Genomic DNA, 23,390 nt, shown 5'->3' with positions numbered 1-23,390 from the left:
GAAGTTTGTTCCATGTTGGAACATGGATATTGTCGGGATATCATTATTATATCTTGTTTATTTTTAATGCATCTATATACTTGGTAAAGGGTGGAAGGCTCGGCCTTATGCCTGGTGTTTTGTTCCACTCTTACCGCCCTAGTTTCCGTCATACCGGTGTTATGTTCTTGATTTTTGCGTTCCTTACGCGGTTGGGTGTTATGGGAACCCCTTGATAGTTCGCCTTGAATAAAACTCCTCTAGCAAGGCCCAACTTGGTTTTACCATTTGCCTACCTACCACCATATACCTTCCCTTGGGTTCTGCAGACTCAAGGGTCATCTTTATTTTAAACCCCCCCCTCGGGCCAGTGCTCCTCTGATTGTTGGTCCGAACCGAGCTGCCTGCGGGGACACCTCAGGAAAAATTGAGGTTTGGTTTTACTCATAGCTAGTCTCATCCAGTGTTGCCCTGAGAACGAGATACGTGTGACTCCTATCGGGATTTGTCGACACATCGGGTGGCTTTGCTGGTCTTGTTTTACCATTGTTGAAATGTCTTGTAACCGGGATTCCGAGACTGATCGGGTCTTCCTAGGAGAAGGAATATCCTTCGTTGACCATGAGATCTTGTGATGGGCTAGGTTGGGACACCCCTGCAGGGTTTTGAACTTTCGAAAGCCGTGCCCGCGGCTATGGGCAGATGGGAATTTGTTAATGTCCAGTTGTAGAGAACTTGACACTTAACTTAATTAAAATGAATCAACCGCGTGTGTAGCCGTGATGGTCTTTTTTCGGCGGAGTCCGAGAAGAGAACGCGGTCTCGTGTTATGCTTGAACGTAAGTAGCTTCAGGATCACTTCTTGATCACTTATTAGTTTATCGACCGTGCTTTGCTTCTCTTCTCGCTCTCTTTTGCGTAAGTTAGCCACCATATATGCTAGTGCTTGCTGCAACTCCACCTCACTACCCTTTCCTACCTTAAGCTTAAATAGTCTTGATCTCGTGGGTGTGAGATTGCTGAGTCCCTGTGACTCACAGATACTCCCAAACAGATGCAGGTGGCGATGATGCCAGTGTAGGGGATGCTACCGAACTCAAGTGGGAGTTCGACGAGGACTCGGGCCGTTACTATGTTTCTTTTCCGGATGATCAGTAGAGGAGCCCAGTTGGGTCGATCGGGGATCTAGCATTTGGGGTTGTCTTTCTTTATTTTGGTTCTGTAGTCGGACCTTGATTGTATTCTGGATGATGTATGATATATTTATGTATTGTGTGAAGTGGCGATTGTAAGCCGACTCTTTATCCCTATCTTTTCAGTACATGGGATGTGTAAAGATTACCCCTTTTGCAACATGCCTACCATGCGGTTATGCCTCTAAGTCGTGCCCCGACACGTGGGGGATATAGCCGCATTGTGGGTGTTACACAATCCAAGTACCGAACATATGACACATCCGTGTTCAGCACACGTTCAGCTCGATGACGTCCCTCGAACTCTTGATCTAGTAGAGGGTCGAGGGAGAGTTTCGTCGGCACGACGGCGTGGTGACGGTGATGGTGATGTGATCCGCGCAGGGCTTCGCCTAAGCACTATGACGCTATGACCGGATGAGTAAACTGTGGAGGGGGGCACCGCACACGGTTAAGAAACAATTGTTGTGCCTTTGGGGTGGCCCCCTACCCACATATATAAAGGAGGGTGGAGGAGGAGGCCGGCCCAGGGGGGCGCCAAGAGGGGGGAGTCCTATTAGGACTCCGTTCCTAGTAGGATTCGCCCCCCACCCCCTCCTTCCTTCCATCGGAGAGGGGAAAGGGGAAAGGGGGAGAGGGAGAAGGAAAGGGGGGCCGCGCCCCCACCCCTTGTCCAATTCGGATTGGTCTTGGGTGGCATGCGCCACCTCCTGTGGCAGCCTCCCTCTCTCCTCTATGGCCCAATAGGCCCATTAACTTTCCCGGGGGGTTCCGGTAACCTCTCGGTACTCCGAAAAATCTCCGGTCTTCGTCGGAACCATTCCGGTGTCCGTATATAACCTTCCAATATGTCAATCTTTACCTCTCGACCATTTCGAGACTCCTCGTCATATATGTGATCTCATCCGGAACTCTGAACAAACTTTAGTCACCAAAACACATAACTCATAATACAAATCGTCATCGAACGTTAAGCGTGCGGACCCTACGGGTTCTAGAACTATGTAGACATGACCGAGACACATCTCCGGTCAATAACGAATAGCGGAACCTGGATGCTCATATTAGCTCCTACATATTCTACGAAGATCTTTATTGGTCAAACCGCATAACAACATACATCATTCCCTTTGTCATCGGTATGTTACTTGCCCGAGATTCGATCGTCGGTATCATCATACCTAGTTCAATCTCGTTACCGGCAAGTCTCTTTACTCGTTCCTTAATGCATCATCTGCAACTAACTCATTAGTCACATTGCTTGCAAGGCTTATAATGATGTGCATTACCGAGAGGGCCTAGAGATACCTCTCCGATATACGGAGTGACAAATCCTAATCTCGATCTATGCCAACTCAACAAACACCATCGGAGACACCCGTAGAGCATCTTTATAGTCACCCAGTTACGTTGTGACGTTTGATAGCACACTAAGTGTTCCTCTGGTATTCGGGAGTTGCATAATCTCATAGTCATAGGAACATGTATAAGTTATGGAGAAAGCAATAGTAGTAAACTAAACAATCATCGTGCTAAGCTAACGGATGGGTCAAGTCAATCACATCATTCTCCTAATGATGTGATCCCGTTCATCAAATGACAACACATGTATGGTTAAGAAACTTAACCATCTTTGATTACCGAGCTAGTCTAGTAGAGGTTTACTAGGGACACTGTGTTTTCTCTATGTATCCACACATGTGTCAAGTTTCCGGAAATACAATTCTAGCATGAATAATAAACATTTATCATGATATAAGGAAATATAAATAACAACTTTATTATTGCCTCTAGGGCATATTTCCTTCATCAACACTCCGGCAAAACATAGGCCACTCGGATTTTCCATGCGATACAAAGATGTCCATACACATACAACGATGCCTAAACTTGCAATTCCATCTGGATCAATTATCATAAGCATTCGCACATGAGCTCACCGACTAAATACCCTAGTTCTACTCTATTCAACACACAGAGGAGTGGAGAAGTAGGAGGTGGACTTTTAGCTCACCGACTCGGGTGTCGAGGAAGTAGAGGTAGCTCGGATGACGATCACTCCAATGAGACACGACTCTACAAAGCCTGCATAATCCATCGAGTAAAATTTTAGATCATCAAATCTCATATAGCATTCTTTGATGACAAAGTGATAATGACATAAAAATAATTAAATTTTCCAATACATCTCTATATTGGAAAACAAAATTACAAAAAAATTCTATACCTAAATTTTCTTACTAAAAATAAACTAGTTCTATTAATTCAACTAGTTCAACTAAGCACTTACTATAAATAAAAATAATGAATTTTCTTACTAATTCAACTAAGCACTTACTATAAATAAAAATAATTAATTTTCTTACTAATTCAACTAGTTCAACTAAGCACTTACTATAAATACACTAGTTCTATTAACCACTTAAATTCTATGCACATTCTACAAAATTCTACCTATCCATACTATTGAAAAAACCTATATTCTACCTATCTATGCTATCAACTAAATCTATGGAGGGAGGAGGGGATGTGGATGGAGGAGGTGGAGGGAGGAGGGGCTATGGAGGGAGTAGGGGATGTGGAGGGAGGAGGGGCTATGGAGGAAGGAGGTGCTGTTGAAGGAGGGGGCGGCTAGAGGAGGGAGGAGCAGGGGGGGACGAGGGGAGGAGGAGAGGCAGATAGAGGAGGGAGGAGTGGGGCGGAGGAGGGAGGAGTGGGGCGGAGGAGGGAGGACGGCAGATAGAGGAGGGAGGAGGAAGAGGAGAAGGAGGAGGCTTACCGAGGCCGGAGGATGGCGGCGACGACGGCGACAATGCGGCGACGGCGTTATTTGTGCTTTAAAAATACTTATACGTAAACCAAGTCGTACTTTCCCAAATATAGTCGAGGATTAGAAATAACCTGAGAATTTATTTTGAAAACACAAATATTTTTTAAATTCCAAACAGTATTTTGAAACTCAAGTATTTAAAAAAAGGTGAAGAATTTTGAAAACGCTATTTTTTGAAAATGCAAACATTTCTTAAAAAGTCAAATACTTTTTGCAAAATTGCAAATACTTTTTGAAATCACAATAGTTATTGAAGAAGGGAACAATTCTTGAAATTCAGAAAATGTTTTGATTTTTTTTAATTTCATGGTGCAGAAACATTTTTTGAAATTAAGAACAGTTTTCAAAACGAAAATATTTTTTCAAAACTTTAACATTTTTTGAAAATTGAAAAATTTATGAAATTCGTTTTTAATAAACTTTTAAAATTCCTATAAAATTGGAAGCCAAAAAATCAGTAAGAGAAAAAACAAGAAGAATGGACTAGGACCTTCTAGAAGGTTCCACAGACCTGTAAAAAGCCGAAATGAGACATTTGAGAATATCTCAAGACTGGGATATGTAGAACCTATAATAACTTGAATGGGTGTGCCCATCTTCCCTTGCCTCGCTTGCTTCCCTGTGCGGAAAAGCAACATCTTGACCACAAATACTATGTATCTCTCGTTGTGAGCGTTAAGCCTCCGATCGCTAACTAGCGTAGGATATGGGCCGGGCGGTTAGGAAAGCAAGCGAACCATTAGGACCGGTTTTAGCGAGCTTCCACTGCATTATCTGATTTCCTTAAAAAAATTGTTTTCATTAGGTAATTGCCCATGCGTTGTTATGGGTGTAAACATATGTTGGTGGTTCCACGCCAATTCTGATTAATGAACTATAATAGAGATTTTTATTTATTTAAATTTGATTTATGAGAGATTGATTTGCAACCCTGATTAGGAAGGTGATCCCGTAACAGTAATTGCAGAGTTACTGCACATTACAAAAGGGAAAAAAAATCAAACCATTGCTGCAAAGAAAAAAATCGTAAGTGCCTTGCTATACATGGAAGGCATATCACTGATGATTCAAGGGTCTATCAACTTACAGGGAAAGTTGGACGAAGGTGTCTCTGCTGGCAGGAAAAGGAACACTACTTATTTTATAAGTAGTATAGTATAGATGGTTTATTAGAGGTTCATTTGCAGCCATGTTTAGGAAGGTGATCCGGTAACAGAAATTACAGAGTTACTGTGCATTACAAAGGGAAAAAATCAAACCATTATTGCAAAGCAAAATAAAACCGTGTCTGCCTCACTATACATGGAAGTCATATTATTGATGATTGAAGGGTTTATCAACTTACAGGGAAAGTTGGACAAAGGTGTCCCTGCCAATAGGTTTTAAGTAGTAGAGATTTTTTCCCCCTTTTATGTTTATTTAAATTTCCTTTTTAATAAAAACTAAAAAACTCGAAATCTTCAAAAATTGATCAGACCATTAAAATTTGTTCATGTTTCTATTTTTTGGGTTTTTATAAAATGCTTGAAATGTCAGAAAAATATTAACAATTTCAAGAAATGTTCATAAACTTAAAATTTTACATTTCTCAAAATTGTTCAGGGTTGCATAAAAATTTGTGGTTTTTCAAAAATTGTTCTTGAACATTTTGTGCTCATGAGAACATTTTTTCAGTTTCATGATTTTTATGAATTTGTGATCATTATTTTTACTTTTCTTTATTTTTTTGAATCTTGAACTTTTGTAAACTGTCAATTTTTTGTATTCGTGAACATATTTTGAATTTAAATAATTCATAATATATTTTTCAGATTCAAATTTATTAATTGGAAATGAAACAACTCGAAAAAAAGAACTCACCTACTCTCGTGCGAACTCGCTTGCTACAGAAGACTTGTGCGAGGCCCAGGACTAAGTTATTGCTACCGACCCGTGCCACGCGATTTATGGTTCAAATAGGAAAGAAGTTATCAGGTCAAAGGTATATATATATATTACCATGCTATTTCTGCAGAAGTTACCAGGGGTATGGATTCAACAACTATTTTTTTCCGGGTGAAAGTTACTACAGTGTCTGTGCGTAAGTTAGCACAACCGTGGTGTGCGTATTATCATGCTATTTAGAAAGAAGTTACCAGGGGTATGATTTCAACAACTATTTTATCTCCGGTCAAATTTACCAAAGTGTTTGTGTGTTAGCACGTCCACGGTGTGTGTATTACCAATGCTATTTAGGTGGAAGTTACCAAGAGTATATTTCCTGCAACTTTTTTCACCTGATCCAAAAAGTAAATGTGGTGTTTGTATGTAAGTTATCAACCCTATGACACGTAGATTATCATGCTATTTAGACAAAAGTTTTTAAAGTTTAAGTATGTACGGCAGCGACAGACGGGACTTTCAGTATGCATTGTAATACATTTTTAATTTCCAGTCTGTGAAATCTGTCCGGACGCGTTGGGCAAAGCTACGGACCGGCGGACGCAAAAGGACGTCCATCCGTTTTAGTGACCCAAACGAATATTAAAGAAAACACACATCCATATTGGTTGTCGCGTTGGAGTTGGCCTAAGCATGTAAGGACTAAGCAAAAATAGTTTTTCATGCCCCTTTTTTTCTCAATAATACCCACCGCTGAAGAATCAAGAACCGACCGTGTAATTTCGTAGAAAAAGGAATGGCTAACTGCCATCTCCCAACGGCTGTTAGAGAAGACCATGGTGGAGGAATAGAATGTCTTCTATTACCATACTCCCACCGTTTTTATACTCCCTCCGTTTGTAATTAGTTCGCGTATTAGCTTTTGATCAAAGTGAAGCTTTGTGAATTTTAACAAAGCTTATAAACAAAAATATTTGCATATACAATAACAAATCAATATTACTATTAAATTTATTATTTAGTGTACTTTTCATATCATGTATATTTGTTATGGTAAATATTTATATTATCTTTTATAAACTTATTTAAATTTTACGAAGTTTGATTTTAGTGAACTCTAATATGCAGAGTAAATAAAACGAAGGGAGTACAATGCAACGACTAGACCATGCACTAATTACAAGGCCAAAAAGTTAGGTTAGACTAGTAATATGTATAGGTTATTAGTCCATGTTACTATTCCCTTTATTTTTGTATACAAGGCTACAAACCCATATTACAGGTATCAAGGTACAAACTAATGGCCACTTAAGCCAATGTTGCAAAGTAGTCTTTTCTTCTCGCTTGACATGTTAATTAATGTGTATTTTTTGTCTCCAACGCACAACAAGACAACTCTCTCACTCCTCGTTGGTTGATTAATGCGGTGCATTCAAACCAACCTTCTCACCCCCGCATGCATGCATGGGGTATTAATGTCATTGGTTGCTAGTACGAGACAAACCTCATAAATTTTACCTTGATTGGTGTTAGTGGCCTTATATAGCTGCAAATTGTAATTTTGATAGTGGCCTTATATACAAAAATGAAGTATCTCTACAATGAAGAATAACATGCTTCATTTAAGAGCAACTAGCTATATTACCACATGTCTCTTTTCTTCATTAACTGCTTGCCATATCATTTATTTTGTCTAGATATGTGTAATGTTGCCATCTATATTACTTCCATTATAGGTAGTCTTATTTATATAAGAGGAAGTACTCCTAGCAGCCCAGGTGACGTTGCCACGTTGGTTCGAATCCTATTCCACGCTGTATATTTTTCCTTCCTATATCCGCGTTGGAGTACATTGCCAGCAAGCGGAGTTGACTGAGTTGGATGTTGGCTCTCCTAGCAGCCCAGGTTGTTGGAATTTTGCTAGTAGGCCTTTGGCCCAAAGCCCAACAAAAATTTTGAAATTCTTTTAGCCTCACTCACTCCACTCATATGTGTGCATGAATGGGCCAAGAGAATTTCAGAATTTTAGTTGAGCTTTGGGCCAAAGGCCTATCAGCAAAATTCCAACAATCCCCCACAAAATCTCATTGGCACATATCATCATTTAGTTCCAAAACATTATTTTATATATCGGTGTTTAGTGAAGACTGTGAAGTTGAACTTCCACTTAGAAATTTATGCTACACTAGATCACAACTTGAATAGTGGACTATGCCTTGAACTACAAGTTTTCTGTGAAACTAGTTTCACACAAATTCTTGATTGATACTGGGCTGCCGCAAGGCTTCCCCGCGGGTGGAGCATATACGTCATACTCCAGGGCCTTTCATGAATTTATTAGAGAACACCTAATTCTCACAGGCTGCGACTTTAACAGTCAAATTCATATAGGTGTGTTCCTCAAAAGATGTTCTGCAGGACAACATCTCTGCTTACCCGAATAAGCCACTTGGAACACATTAAGATAAGTATCAACCTGCCATGCAGATCAGGAGAGTATTGCATCTTTACGGAGTGGGATAATTAATATAGGGATACTCTCCTCCCAGCTGACCAACAGTTTGTCTCCCACTTCTACTTCACGGGATCTCCGATCACATAGAGTGGGTTACCACTATGGACAACTCATGCGGTGGGTCTCAAACCTATCTCCATCGATGCATTATCTATCACATTACGTGATAGACCCTTTGTGAAGGGATCTGCCAAGTTTTTCGACGTTTGGATATAATCCAACGTAATAACTCCGGAGTTCCTCAATTTTCTGATAGATTTTAGTCTCCTCTTCACATGCCTTGAGGACTTCATATTGTCCTTAGAACTGTTTATCTTGACGATCACAGTTTGATTATCACAGTTCATCAGGATAGGGGGTATTGGTTTTTCAACCATAGGTAAGTCCATCAAGAGTTCACGAAGCCACTTTGCTTCAACAGTGGCAGTGTCTAATGCTGTGAGTTCTGCTTCCATAGTTGACCTCGTTAAGATGGTCTTCTTGCAAGACTTCCAGGAAACAGCGCCACCACCAAGTGTAAAAACATAACCACTTGTGGCCTTAATCTCATCAGTATCAGATATCCAGTTTGAGTCACTATAACCCTCCAGTACCCTTGGATACCCGGTGTAGTGAATCCCATATCTCGCGGTGCCTTTCAAATAGCGCATAACTCTCTCAAGCGCATGCCAATGATCATCTCCCGGTTTTGACACAAACCGACTCAGCTTGCTCACAGCAAAAGAGATGTCAGGCCTCGTGGCACTCGCCAAATACATAAGCGAGCCAATAATCTGAGAATACCTCAGTTGATCTATAGCAATCCGTCGATTCTTTCGAAGCAACACACTAGCATCATATGGAGTTGGAGAAGGCGTGCAGTCGCTATACCCAAAACGACTCAAGACCTTTTTCACATAATGAGACTGAAGCAGTGTGATCCCACCATTCTCATCTCTCAACAGCTTGATGTTTAAGATAACATCAGCTACTCCTAGATCCTTCATCTCAAAACAGCGAGATAAAAAATCCTTAACCTCCTTGATTAATTCAAGTTTGGTTTCAAAGATCAATATATCGTCGATATACAGACAAAGAATAACTCCTTCGCCCCCACCATAGCGATAGTACACGCACTTGTCACCATCGTTTACTACAAAGCCGGCAGCAGTTAATGTTCTTTCAAACTTCTCATGCCACTCCTTAGGAGCTTGTTTAAGGCCTTATAAATACTTTAATAACTTGCACACCTTTCCTTCCTGACCAGGTACTACAAAACCATCTGGCTGATCCATGTAAATTTCCTTCTTCAACTCTCCATTGAGGAAAGTCGTCTTAACGTCCATTTGATGAACGAGAAGACCATGTGAGGCAGCCAGTGATAGTAGCACCCGAATTGTGGTCAGTCTAGCCATGGGTGAGTAAGTATCAAAGAAGTGTTCACCTTCTTTCTGGGTATAACCTTTGGCCACAAGCCGTGCCTTGTACTTTTCAATCGTACCATCAGGTCTAAGCTTCTTCTTGAACACCCACTTACATCCTACAGGTTTGCACCCATAAGGACGGTCAGTGATCTCCCAGGTACCGTTAGCTAAGATGGAATCCATCTCGCTATGTACAGCTTCCTTTCAGTAGTCAGCATCAGGAGATGCATAGACTTCTGAAATAGTCCTGGGTGTGTCATCCACGAGGTACACAATGAAATCATCACCAAAAGACTTTGCAGTTCTCTGTCTCTTACTCCTCACAGGAGTTCCATTGTTACCCTCAACAGGATTCTCAACGTGTTCCATCGCAATGGTGGGTTCAGGAATTACAGTGAATTCCTCACTAGATGGAGTAGGTATCTCCTGATTTGATGAACTCGACATATCCTTCATAGGAAATATGTTCTCAAAGAAAGTTGCATACTTTGATTCCATAATCGTACCAACATGCATGTCGGATACCTCAGATTTTATTATCCAAAATCTATAGACGATGCTATGAAAAGCATAGCCCAGAAGAACACAATCCACGGTTTTTGGTCCAAGCTTGCGCTTCTTGGGAATTGGTATATTGACTTTCGCCAAACAACCCCAAGTACGTAGGTAAGAGAGTTTCAACCTTTTCCTTTCTCATTCCTCAAATGGAGTCATGGTCTTATACTTTGTGGGAACTCGGTTTAGGACATGACACGCAGTCATTAGCGCCTTCCCCCATCATTCCTTGGATAGACCCGAAGTGTCTAACATGGTGTTAACCATATCAGTTAGAGTTCGGTTCTTTCTTTCGGCTACCCCATTTGACTGGGGTGAGTAGGGAGGCGTCCTCTCATGGATTATACCATGTTCCGCACAAAACGGATCAAATTCATTGGAAAAATACTCTCCACCATGATCGGACCTAAGCCGTTTAATTTTTCGATCAAGTTGGTTCTCTACCTCAGCTTTATAGTTTTTAAAGAAAGTCAAAGCCTCATCTTTTGATTTCAGAAGATACACATAACAATATCTAGTGGAGTCATCAATCAACGTCATGAAGTATCTCTTTTCACCTTTTGTCAACACGCCATTCATCTCACAAAGATCAGAATGTATAAGCTCTAGTGGCACCAAGTCTCTTGCCTCTGCAGTCTTATGGGACTTGCGAGGTTGCTTAGCTTGCACACATACTTGGCACTTGGAGCCTTTGACAGTAGAGATTTTCGGAATTAAATTCATATTGGCTAACCGCGTCATGCAACCAAAGTTAATATGACAGAGTCGTGAATGCCAAATATCAGACTCATTATTGTGGCAAACATTATTAATAACTTTAGTGCAAATATCTGACAAAGATAGGCGGAACAAGCCTCCGCACTCATAGCCTTTTCCAACAAATTGTCCACACTTAGAAATTACAACTTTATTGGATTCGAAAACCAACTTAAAACCATCTCGACATAAACGGGAACCGCTAATGAGATTTTTATTGATGGACGGCACATGATGAACGTTCTTCAGACGCACAGTCTTCCCCGAAGTAAACTTCAGATCGACCGTACCAACACCTCGAACGATGGCATGTGACCCGTTCCCCATCAGCACGGGTGAAGTCCCTGTTGCCTGGTAAGAAGAAAACATGGAGGCGTCAGCACAAACATATACATTGGCACCGGTGTCAATTAACCAATCAGGGGATTGAAATACTGAAAGGATGGTAGGAAAAATACCGTACCCTGATTCCTTCATATCAGTATCACCGATGACAACATTAGCGGACTTGCCGCTCTTCTCATGTTCGCGCTTCTCAAAGCGGTTAGGACACTTCGGAGCCCAGTGATTAGGATCACCGCAGACATGGAAAAATCCCTTCCCCTTCTTATGAGAATTCTTCTTGAAGTTGGTAGAATGTGATGGCTTGTTCTTTGTATCAAACTTGCCTTTGCCCTGAGTTTTGTTCTTATTGTTTTTGAACTTGTTGGGCTGGGAGTTCTTCTTCTGCACCATGTGGGCACTAGAACCTCCCTCAGCAACTCAAGCACGTGTGTCCTTTGCTCTCGCCTTCTCTTCAATATCAAGAGTACCAATGAGATCCGTAACGGAAAACTCATGTCTCTTGTGTTTCAGGGAAGTAGCAAAATTATTCCACGAAGGTGGAAGCTTGGCAATGATGCCTCCGGCAACAAATTTGTCCGACAACACACACTTGAAGTACTCAAGTTCTTTTGCGAGCGACTGTATCTCATGAGCCTGTTGTACAACAGGGCGCTCATCAGTCATTTTGTAGTCATAGAATTGCTCCATGACGTACAACTCATTGCCGGCGTCCGGGGCACCAAACTTGGCCTCGAGCGCAGCCCACATGTCCTTGCCGTTCTCAAACGACATATACGAATCCACAATGGAGTCATCAAGAACACTCAGAAGAGCGCATTTAAAGAGGGTATCGATCTTCTCAAAAGCTTCCAGCTGTGCTGGATTAAGATCGCCCTCAGGCTTGCCCTTGGTGGCATCATAGCAGCCATGGTCTGAAACCAGTAGACTGCTCTCGTGCGCCACCTCTTATATTGCGCCCCCTTAAAGGCAGGCGGCTTCAGATGCGCAGCAAAACCACTCGGAGTAAATTGCCTATAATCAGGTTTTTGGATTGTTGGAAATATGAGCAAATTACTACGAGATTCTTTCGAAGCAACACACTAGCATCATATGGAGTTGGAGAAGGCGTGCAGTCGCTATACCCAAAACGACTCAAGACCTTTTCCACATAATGAGACTGAATCAGTGTGATCCCACCATTCTCATCTCTCAACAGCTTGATGTTTAAGATAACATCAGCTACTCCTAGATCCTTCATCTCAAAACAGCGAGATAAGAAATCCTTAACCTCCTTGATTAAATCAAGTTTGGTTCCAAAGATCAATATGTCGTCGACATACAGACAAAGAATAACTCCTTCGCCCCCACCATAGCGATAGTACACGCACTTGTCACCATCATTTACTACAAAGCCGACAGCAGTTAATGTTCTTTCGAACTTCTCATACCACTCCTTAGGAGCTTGTTTAAGGCCATATAAAGACTTTAATAACTTGCACACCTTTCCTTCCTAACCAGGTACTACAAAACCATCTGGCTGATCCATGTAAATTTCCTCATTCAACTCTTCATTGAGGAAAGCCGTCTTAACGTCCATTTGATGAACGAGAAGACCATGTGAGACAGCCAGTGATAGTAGCACCCGAATTGTGGTCAGTCTAGCCACGGGTGAGTAAGTATCAAAAAAGTCTTCACCTTCTTTCTGGGTATAACCCTTGGCCACAAGCCGTGCCTTGTACTTTTCAATCGTACCATCAGGTCTAAGTTTCTTCTTGAACATCCACTTACATCCTACAGGTTTGCACCCATAAGGACGGTCAGTGATCTCCCAGGTACCGTTAGCTAAGATGGAATCCATCTCGCTACGTACAGCTTCCTTCCAATAGTCAGAACCAACTATAAAGTTTAGTCCCACCCCGGAAGTTGAGAGAGAGTTGCACCTCTTTATAAGGTGAGCTCTTCTACCACTTATATGAGCATGAGAAGAGGAGACCTACACGCGCGCTCCTCCTCCTCGCTCGCCTCGCCATGCCACGCCTCGTCACGACGCGACGCGACGCGACGCGGGTTGCGGGATTGAGCCGAGCCGAGGACAGAGCTATGCACGTTGTCTATATTTTTGCTGCATGGGAAAATTAATGAGTCTTTAATTAATAATTAACGGACGCGTTAATTACTGAACCGTTTCCGATTCTTTTGGATCGTGACGACTCGGACGTGGGTTTACTCCCACGACCTACCTGACCCGCACTATATAGTCAGGCAGACGTCTACCCTAGCCGCCGCCGCTTCGTATGGTTTCTCACCATCGTTCCAGATCATTGCGCCGCCAAGAAAGTCTTCTCCATCCCTCCTTCCGACGTGCACCGCGAGAAGGGACAGCAGGCCTCCGGAACCCCGCCTCTCGTGATCCTGTACGGGAGAGGGGCGATCAGGTTTTTGGGGAGCGCACTCGCACGACTGCTGGCAGCGACGACTTCGCGAACGACGACTTGTTCCCCGACCTCGGCAACCTCATCCTCGACGACATGGGCGACAACGTCAACGCCGACGGTGCTGCACCCGCTGCACCGTATGTGATTCTATCCTTTCTGTTCGAGATCGTTGTAGAATTCATGTTTCTAGTATGTGCCCTAGATGTGATATGTTCATCTGCTATGCTAGTTCGCATGATTAGTTTAATCTCTGCTGCTGTGGTCATGATTTATCTTCTGTTTATTCGGATTAAATCTCGTAGTAATTTGTTCATATTTCCAACACAGGTGACGTGGGTTCGATTCCCGTTCCACGCTGTATATTTCTCTTCGTATCCATCAACCTGCGGGCAGGAGACAAAAAATTGGATGCAGCCCAAATGATAAGTGGTGGTCAATATAATGTATGGAAGATGATATGGTGTAGGAGGTCACGTCGTTGTACGCTGGTCGACGCAAACATTTAGCAAGTTTCGAGTTTGCTGCAAGACAGAGATTACAACTTGCACCCAAAGCATATCTGCGCAACGAGGCGCGCAAGATGCTAACAACGTAACGTATACAGGCCACCCTGGGCAATGACCAAGGTACTTTTAACAGGTCGCATAGGACTAAGCAACACTACGTGTCCATCATAACGGAGTTTTTGACCGGGTCAAGCCGTCGCGTGTGCCCATATTGACCAAGGAGAAACTCCCGAAACTAATGTTGCGAGCCTTGGGAGTTGAGATTGTAGTCAGATACATTGCCTCTGGCCTTTTGTGGCCATGTGGTGAAGGTTTGGGCAGTGGTAGGGTGGTGACCGAGGTGGAAACTCAACGGAGCCCAACGATCATGATTCATGCATGCATCGAAGTGAACACTATTGTACTCCTCCGTTCGGATTTACTTGTCGCGGAAATGAATGTATCTAAATGTATTTTAGTTTTAGATACATCCATATCCGAGATAAGTAATTCTGAACGGAGGGAGTAAAAAATAAGCGCGTTGAGGCCACCCATGCATGTGCCACAACAGCAAAGGTTACGTAGGTTGGTAGCTTCATTTGGCAAAGCCAACGGTTAGCGACAGCCACCTTTCTTTTTTTTTCTTTTCCTTTTCATCACAAGAGTAAGTGACAGCCACTTTTCTTACCCCGCAAAAAAAAAAGACAACCACTTTTCTTTTGTTGGTGTTAATCTTGCGATTGCGAGTCCCTCTGTACAGAAATTGACTGAGATTCTCCCCCACCGAGACGGGTGCTATGTTTTGGTTGTTAAGGACGACGCCTTTGTTATTATGTTCCGGGCTCTAATTAATTCATTATTCGGAGTTTTTTTTTTGAGGGAAAGCCAATTGGCACTTTATTGCTGGTTCAGAATAGTTACATCCTTCAAGACATGTGGGAGAAGAAAACTAGGGGGGTAATCATCCCACCGATACATCAAGTTTGAATCATAAACATGTCTAGCTAAGAAATGTGCCAAAGAGTTTGCTTTCCGTGCGCAATGTTCAAAACTAATTGAAGGAATATCGTGCGCCAACTGGAAGCAATCTGCCAGTATTGCTGAATAGGGAGCTAGGATATCTGACTCACCATTACATGCGTTGATTATCTCTAAGCAGTCCGATTCCACGGCCACTCGCGAGCATCCAATCTGATGAACAAGCTGTAATCCACGGCGTACGGCCATCGCTTCTGCTGCCGCTGCATTTACACTATGGTCAATAGTTTCAGCAACTCCTGCCATAGCCTCACCCCTGCTGTTCCTTAAGATCGCTGCAACAGCCCCTGAACCATCCTCGAAAAAAGTGGCATCAGTGTTTAATTTGTATGAACCCGGAGCAGGTTTGACCCAGCCAGGCTTCGCTGGGGTAGCCGAATGCTTGATTACAGAGTTGGACGTGATTCCATGGATTGCAAAAGCAGTACTGTTTGGGTTTTTTAATGTCTCTCCTTTGCGTGCTTCCCGACGTTCCCACCAAATGTACCATGAAGCAACTGCCACTGTTTCTTGTTAGTTTCATCGAGTCGAGTAGCGATACCAGGGATTGAGTTCCACCTCTTATCTATCTAATTATATATAAGATATCCATTCCCTATCCGGCGTTAGAGAAGTACTCCCTCCTTCCATCTATATAGGGCCTAATGCGTTTTTAAGACCGTCTTTGATTATTGATAAAATTAATAATACATGACATGCACAATGTGAAAATTATATCATTGAAAGCTCGTTTCACACACGAATTTAATAATGTGCTTTGTACTCCCTCCGTTTTTATTTAGTTCGCATATTAGCTTTGGTCAAAGTCAAGCTTTACAAACTTTGACCAAGTTTATATACAAAAATATTAAGATATACAATAACAAATCAACAACATTAAATTTATTATTAAATGTACTTTCACATCGTATAGATTTATTATGATAAATGTCTATATTGTTTTCTATAAACTTGATCAAACTTTACGAAGTTTGACTTCAGTCAACTCTAATATACAGAGTAAATAAAAACGGAGGAAGTATAAGTTGCATGTCATATATTATTGCTCTAATATTTAATCAAAGTTAGCCTCGAAAAACGCATTAGGCCCTATAGATGGAAGGAGGGAGTAAAAAATTTGATTTTACTCCTCTAACCGGGACCTAGCCGAACCTCTAAAACCCATGGAGGAGTAAAATTTATCCTTAATCGCTTCAGGCGCCTATATTTACTCTGTCGCTACCGTTTGGAGAAAAAAAAAACCTCCCCTGTTGCCTAACCCACCCAACTCCCGAGTTGTATCTACGCCAACGCCATTCTTCCCGCCCTCTTCGGCCACCCTCCGCCACCGTGAAAGCTCCGTGGGCCCCACCACGGCCCTCACCCACCCGGATCTGAACCATTCTCGCCGCCGTCGGCACATAAATCAGCAGATCTATGGCTGCGACCGCCACCGTCGGATTTTACGCATCCAGCCACCAACGACGGTGCCTTTGTCATGGACTGGCCGGCTATCCAACTGCACAACCCCGACAATGAGTCTGCGCCGCATGCAGGTATGGCCACCTCCTCTAGCTGCTGGAATCTCAGTCGTCGTCGACTTGCCGGCAAAGACACACCCGGCCATCGACCGGGCTCGGTAGTCGTCGTTGACTTGCCAGCAAAAACACACCCGGCCATTGGAGGGGCTCGACACTGGCCCAGCAGCAAGTCGGCTCCCCGTTGCCAGTTAAAAGTGCGACGACTGCCTGCGGCAGGTGGTGCGCCGAGTTTTGACCACGCCGGAACATCCCAGATGGGTGTTCTTCAAGTGCAAAAAAGACAGGGTGAGTGGTTGTTTTGGTTCGGTTGTTCACGGTATTCGGCGCAATTTGTAGCTCATTGTTTTCTCAAATTTGTATGTAGGATAGATGCAGATTTTGGTATTGGGAAGAAGATTACATTGATCTATTGATCGTGAGGAATTTGTTAGATGTGTGTGCACTCCTTACTAGAGTATAGACCAGAGTTGAGACAAGAGAAATGTGCAAGCTCGAGAAGCCAATCGAGAGAATCAACAATGAAGACATAGAGAAAATATTAATGCAACATTCCAACTAGTGAAAGCAGTTATGGAAGTTAGATATCTATTAAAGTGTCTAATTGTTGTTTTTGTTTTCTCTGGTCTAGTTCTTGTAATGAAGAATTAGTGAATTATGTACTCCGATGTACCAAAATGTCGTTCCATGAAAAAATTGAAATTTGTTTCGGTGACCGAAAATGAAATACAAAAGATCAAAAAAATTACTCCGTTATATTTAGGGGATCGGCTAGGTCTGGCCAAAACTTAGTAGAGTAAATATACTCCACTAGGTTTACTCTGCCTTTCTACTCATCTAAGGGATCAGCTAAAATTGGCCTAAGTAAGATAAAATGCAGTTAGTGACACTTCTTACCCCGATGAACATTTTTTCTTCGAAATCCCATATTGAGAATTATATCTTTAGAATCATGGAGTCGTGCTTCGGTCTTGTATGTCGTCCATAATTTTTTTAGAAATGAGTGCTCTGTTCTTTTGGCGGAAACTTTCAATCTATCCATCTTCAATCATGACAATACAATGAACACCAGAAATAATAAAAAGTTACATCCACATTCGTAGACCACATAGCTACGACTATAAGTACTGATGCGAGTTGCCGTCATCGTTCTCCCTTGCCGGAGCTGGACAAAACTTATTATAGTAGACAGTCGGAAAGTGCTTGGGCAGACCGTTGGATTGGCCATGCAATAGTTCAATACTTTTCTTTTTACCAATTTAGCTTGAGTGTGTCAAATGAATATACATATTGTGGATCTTGATTTCAGACTTTATTGTGCCACATCTATGGTAGTTTGTTCTATTCTTTTTAGGCGACTTTGTTTTAGTTCTCACCTCTTAAAAAGTTTTCTCCTATTGTGTAAGGTGGGTCCCATTATTAGTCTAACATGGTAGATCTTCCCTTGATGGTGCCAGGGAATGTATCTGGTGCACCGGTGCTTGTCGTGCTACCGGTGCGGCGGTTCTTGTGGTGCTACTATGTACGGGACGTCGTAGCATATTTTAAATTGTTTCAAAGAATCTAAAAAAATATCTAGCACATTGACACAACATTTATGTACGTTATCCCAAGTTTTCATATCAAAATTTAAAACATGCACGAGATACAAAAATGACAAATTTGACATCAACGTGATAATGAACCAAATCTAAAGCCCAACAATGTGTTTATGTACTATTCAATGTTGAATTTGTTGTTTTTTTACCTTGAGCAATGTTTCAAATTTTGATTTGAAATTTATGACAACATAGACCGATGTTGTATGAATGTGCTAAAAAAACTTAAATTCTTTTAGCATTTGTAAATGCGCGACGGGCATCCGGTGCGCACCGGTAGCACGACAAGTTTACCAGATACATCCCTGATGGTGCCATGGTCGTGCTTCTCTTGCTTGGTAGATCATCTACTTCCCCCCCCCCCCCCCCCCCCTATTAGTTTTTTTTTTTAAAAAACAACAGCTTTTGCGGCTGGTGTTTCATTGATTTAGCAGGAGGGAGCGACAAAGGGGTTCCGATCAAGTGATCGTGTTTATGGGAGAAAATTACAATCAGTGACTAGGAACGCTGAGCTCCCAGTAGGGTGTGGCTATGTCGATATTTCACGTCATGTCCCCGAAGGGCTGCTCTATGCATTTGGCCCCTGCCAAGCGCCATTGCTCCATGTCCCGGCGGCATGCCTCGACGATGTGCCGCTCGTCAACTTGTTTCCCTCTGAAGACACAGGAGTTTCTCTCCAACCATATGTGCCACGCAATGAGAGCCAACATCGACTTGGTGCCCTTGCGGTTTCCCGGGGCTGCAGTGGTGATGATCCTTTCTGCACAGCCCGTCGAGGTAGTCTCGCTGCTCCATCCAGCAGGGTTTAGAGCCTGGCAACCAGCCCAGGCCGCAGCTTGGTTCCAAACCTTCAGGGAGATTGGGCACTCTCAGAAGAGGTGGAAAGATGACTCGAGGTTTCTCATGCACAGAGAGCAGAAATAGCCATTGGTCCATCCCCTTCGTTGCAGCCTGTCATTGCACCATAGCTTGTCTTGGTGGAGGAACCAGAGGAACATCTTGATCTTCCCCGGTGCCCAGATCTTCCAAATCAGGCATCTAAAGCTACCGAGCTGTCCCTCTGCAAATTGCGCGGTGTAGGCCGATTTGGTGGAGAACATCCCTGAGCTGTGTTGCGTCCAGCGGATTGAATCAGGCATCTGTGCATCCAAGACAAGGTCGGCGCTTCTGATCTCTCTAGCGAGCTGGACGACTTGGCGGGCGATGTCGCTACTGTTGGCATGCCTTAGATCGAGGACCTAGCGGTCACCCTGCAAGGCCTCCTGGACCGATCGGTTCTTCCTGATGGATAGCATATTCCCTACATGTTCCGGACATCTCTCATGCCAACCACTGTGGCAACCGACATGTTGATCATGCTTAAGCACCAGCCATTGCTGCTAATTGTTTTTAGAATCTCTCATGCCAACCAATGTAGCAACCAACATGTTCCATTCCTATATTTTTTTCTATTCCCGTATTTTTGGAATCGCGAATCAGAAGAGGCCCTAGGAGTTTGAGAGTAACAAAGAGTATTTTGAATGAAAAATTGGGAATTACCTGAGTCAAATAGGGGGCATTTTGCACAGGGTTCTGGGCCGGCCCATTTAGCAGCTTCTACTACTCCGGTTTTAAGAATACTCCAAGTTTTTTCTGGTTCTTTTTCTTTGCTGGTTTTTCATTTATTTTCCTGTTGTTTTTCTTTGCTGGTTTTTGTTTTTTGTTTCCTTTTTTGATTCATTTTCGATCTTTATATTTTCTTCTTGTTTCATAAATTCAAAATTTCCAAAAAACATTCAAATTTTGTTTTGAATTTAAAACAATCATTTTTTCCAAAATTGTTGTATTTCTGAAAACTGTCCAGAAATATCAAAATTTGTTAACGCTTTTCAAAAAATGTGTGCAGGTTTAGAAAAAGTTCAAAAATTTCAAATTTTTCTGGAATTTCAAAATAAATGTTTTTTTACAAAAACAATTTGGTATTCAAAAGTTGATCGTTTTCCAAAAAAATCACAATTTCATTTTTTTGGAAATTTCCAAAAGTTGTTCACACTTAAAAATTGTTCACGTTTTCTAGAAAATATTTTCTTTTTTAACATTTTTTTCAGAATTTTCGAAAATGTTCAAAAGATTTCCAAATTGTTCAGATATGGCGCTGCATTTAATTGTTATTACTTCACGCTGTGATTCATTCAGTAACGAACATCATCTTGAGTTGTGGCCAACTCTCGGTTACCAATGGCTGCTCACGTGTTCGATCCCCTGAAGAGCCTTTTTTGTTGATTTTTACTTCACATCGTTCGCAGATGGTCAATTTGGAATTACGTAACAAAAAAGCTACACTTACGTAAATCCTACGAACTCCATACGTAAATTTCGTAACCACCCCCCCCCCCCCCCCCCCCCCCCCCCCCCCCCCCCCCCCCACAGGAATTCAACTGGGGCGGGTCCCCCACCCTGATTTCATCCAACCAAAAACTGCCACCGAAACTCTTAGGTTAATCATGTATGGTTCTTTACATACGTGTAGCATCTCTCATTACGTAGTTACTCGATGGAGCTTAGGCACTAAACATGAGACATATACGCATCCTCTAGAAAAGAGAGACAGGTAGAACAACGTACTTCCTCCATCTACATATATAGGCTTAATATGTTTTTCGAGGTACCCTTTGACCAATGATAAAATTATTAGTATATGAGATGTATGATATAAAAATTATATCATTAGAAACTCTTTTCACATACAAATGCAATGGTATGCTTTGTGTAAGATGCATCATATATTACTGTGCTAACCAGTGGCCAAATTTAACCTCGAAAAACCTATTAGGCCCTACTTGTAATTTATACGTGCTTCACACATTAGATTATTTTGTGTGATCACAATACTAAATCATTTAAACTAAGTGTAAATATCCTATGTTATAAAAAAATTATCATGTAATTTTTGAAAGTACATATGTGTTTTCTAGCGGAAAATTGTGGTTTTTTTACTATTCGTATCTAATCACTATAGCACAACGAATTTCTATATGAGGAATGCATTTGAAAAAATATACTGCTATTTGAAAAGAAATATTATTGACGTGTGTTTGAAATCTTGTAGCTGTTTGAAGTTCAAACATGAGATACAGATAAAATTAGTTTGATGTTATAATCTTCATGTACCAAACCTTCAAGTCAGCATTTTTTTAAATAAAGGCAAAATCTTTGCCTCATCTATTAATTAAGAAGGAGTTTTACAGAGTTAATGCTACAACATGAAACAAGCATTACATTGTCACATGAAAACATCATGGGGTCTACTCTCGCGACATCAACAAACTCGGGTGCTTCGCCCCAGCGGCGATCCAACTCTTGGCTTCCTACTTAATGCTTTGCATAATGTAAAGCGTCAGTATCATTCTTTTTGTGCAGAAAACACGCACATTTCTTTCAATTCAGATTGTCCATGTCACAACCATGGTCAGAGAGTCCATTGCCTTCCGGTTAGAGTACTAACCCTATCTAAGAGTACTAACCTTCCTCCCTCTGTCTAAGAGTCAGGTTAAAAGTTTCTTACGTATGTGAAAGTTCTCGAGCAAGAGTCAGGTTTGTCGGATGGCTGGTGCGGTTAGCTCTAGAAAGACACCCCTGACCTCATTTTGGTGCGCAGCCATGCAGAGCGAATCCCACAAACCATGACCGTTGGATCAATTGCGTTCAACATTGATAAATGGCAGTGATTCACCCTGTGGAAGAAATCAACGGCTAAGAATTGCTTGCATCACTGTGGGTGGCCTATCCAAGTTTAAAAATTAGTTTACTATAGTAGTCGAGATAGAGATATCTATACTACTATATAGTGTATCAGTTTGAATTCAGACATTGAAATGCATATCCAGCCGTTCATTGGGGTCCATCCGACGGTCAAAAGTGCTTGGATTCGCAGCCATGAAGTAGCATAGAGTCAAAACTATCTAGGTCGTTCTAGAACTAACCCACTGCATGTCTGCAGCAGGTTGGAACTAACTGAGTTTCCAGAGACCAGATTCCACGCTCCTCGCAGCCCCCTGGAGCAGCACAAAATATTTCAACAAAGTAGACTCGGGCAGCGGTACATGTGGTTGATAGGTAGGTTGCTTCAGTACTACTTAGTCTGACAAGCGGTAAAAGTAAGACGAAGAAATATATACAAGTAAACAGATTGAACCAGTGCTGTTTTGGGTGGAAAGCTGTAGCAAGAAAAAGAGTGCACCACCCACATATATGACGTCACTGATTTGGTGTGCACTTTTGGATCAAAAGCTGTAGCAAATGTTACATTAAAACATAGCAATAGGTACCCAAATTTATGTATACTACACATTCTTTGCATGTGATAGTTATTGAGTATATGAACATGAGAAGCTTTCTTATTTAAATTATAGGCATTTGGTTCCTGCTTCTGTACGCGCACAACTTTCATTTGTCTGGAATTATTTTTTATAGGATTTCTCAAAGCATACCATGTAGTGTTTTCTTCGGCCCAAGTCAACCCACATTGTTAAGATGCGCATTGCGCGTGCATACATACTAGTATGTGGATGGAGACTTGGAGAGAGTACTTCTTTTGATAAAAGCACTACATCATCTTTTGCATGAATGTGGAGCGAAAAACACGGTTGATTTACTCAACGTGAGCTAGCGCTCAGTTCTCAATGTGGAGAGAGAATATGCATTTGCACAAAAACAAAAAGGTTGGAGGTGTGAAGGTGTATATCACCTCCTGTACGACGGTAGGATGCTACGTTACTGTACATATATATTGATCAACACAAAGTCAGAGACATTTAGTAAGTTCGACCTTGCTACAGGACAGAGATGACACTCGGAGCATATCGGCGAGACGAGGCGCTTAAGATTCTAACAACCTAACGT

General features: G+C 42.0%; 1 protein-coding gene across 1 annotated transcript in view; it reads left to right on the top strand.

The window, feature by feature from the left end:
* The window catches only part of LOC125518600 (tyrosine N-monooxygenase-like), a 31,250-nt gene that overhangs the window by 2,143 nt on the left and 5,717 nt on the right, over positions 1–23,390 (top strand). The window contains exon 2 of the mRNA XM_048683426.1: positions 21,291–21,367. Coding sequence (XP_048539383.1) covers positions 21,291–21,367 — 77 coding nt within the window. The remainder of the gene's footprint in view (positions 1–21,290; positions 21,368–23,390) is intronic.

This window comes from Triticum urartu, chromosome 7, assembly GCF_003073215.2.
Source record: "Triticum urartu cultivar G1812 chromosome 7, Tu2.1, whole genome shotgun sequence".
NCBI lineage: Eukaryota > Viridiplantae > Streptophyta > Magnoliopsida > Poales > Poaceae > Triticum > Triticum urartu.
Note: the sequence above shows the minus strand (reverse complement) of the source record. Positions and strands in the feature narration are given on the sequence as shown.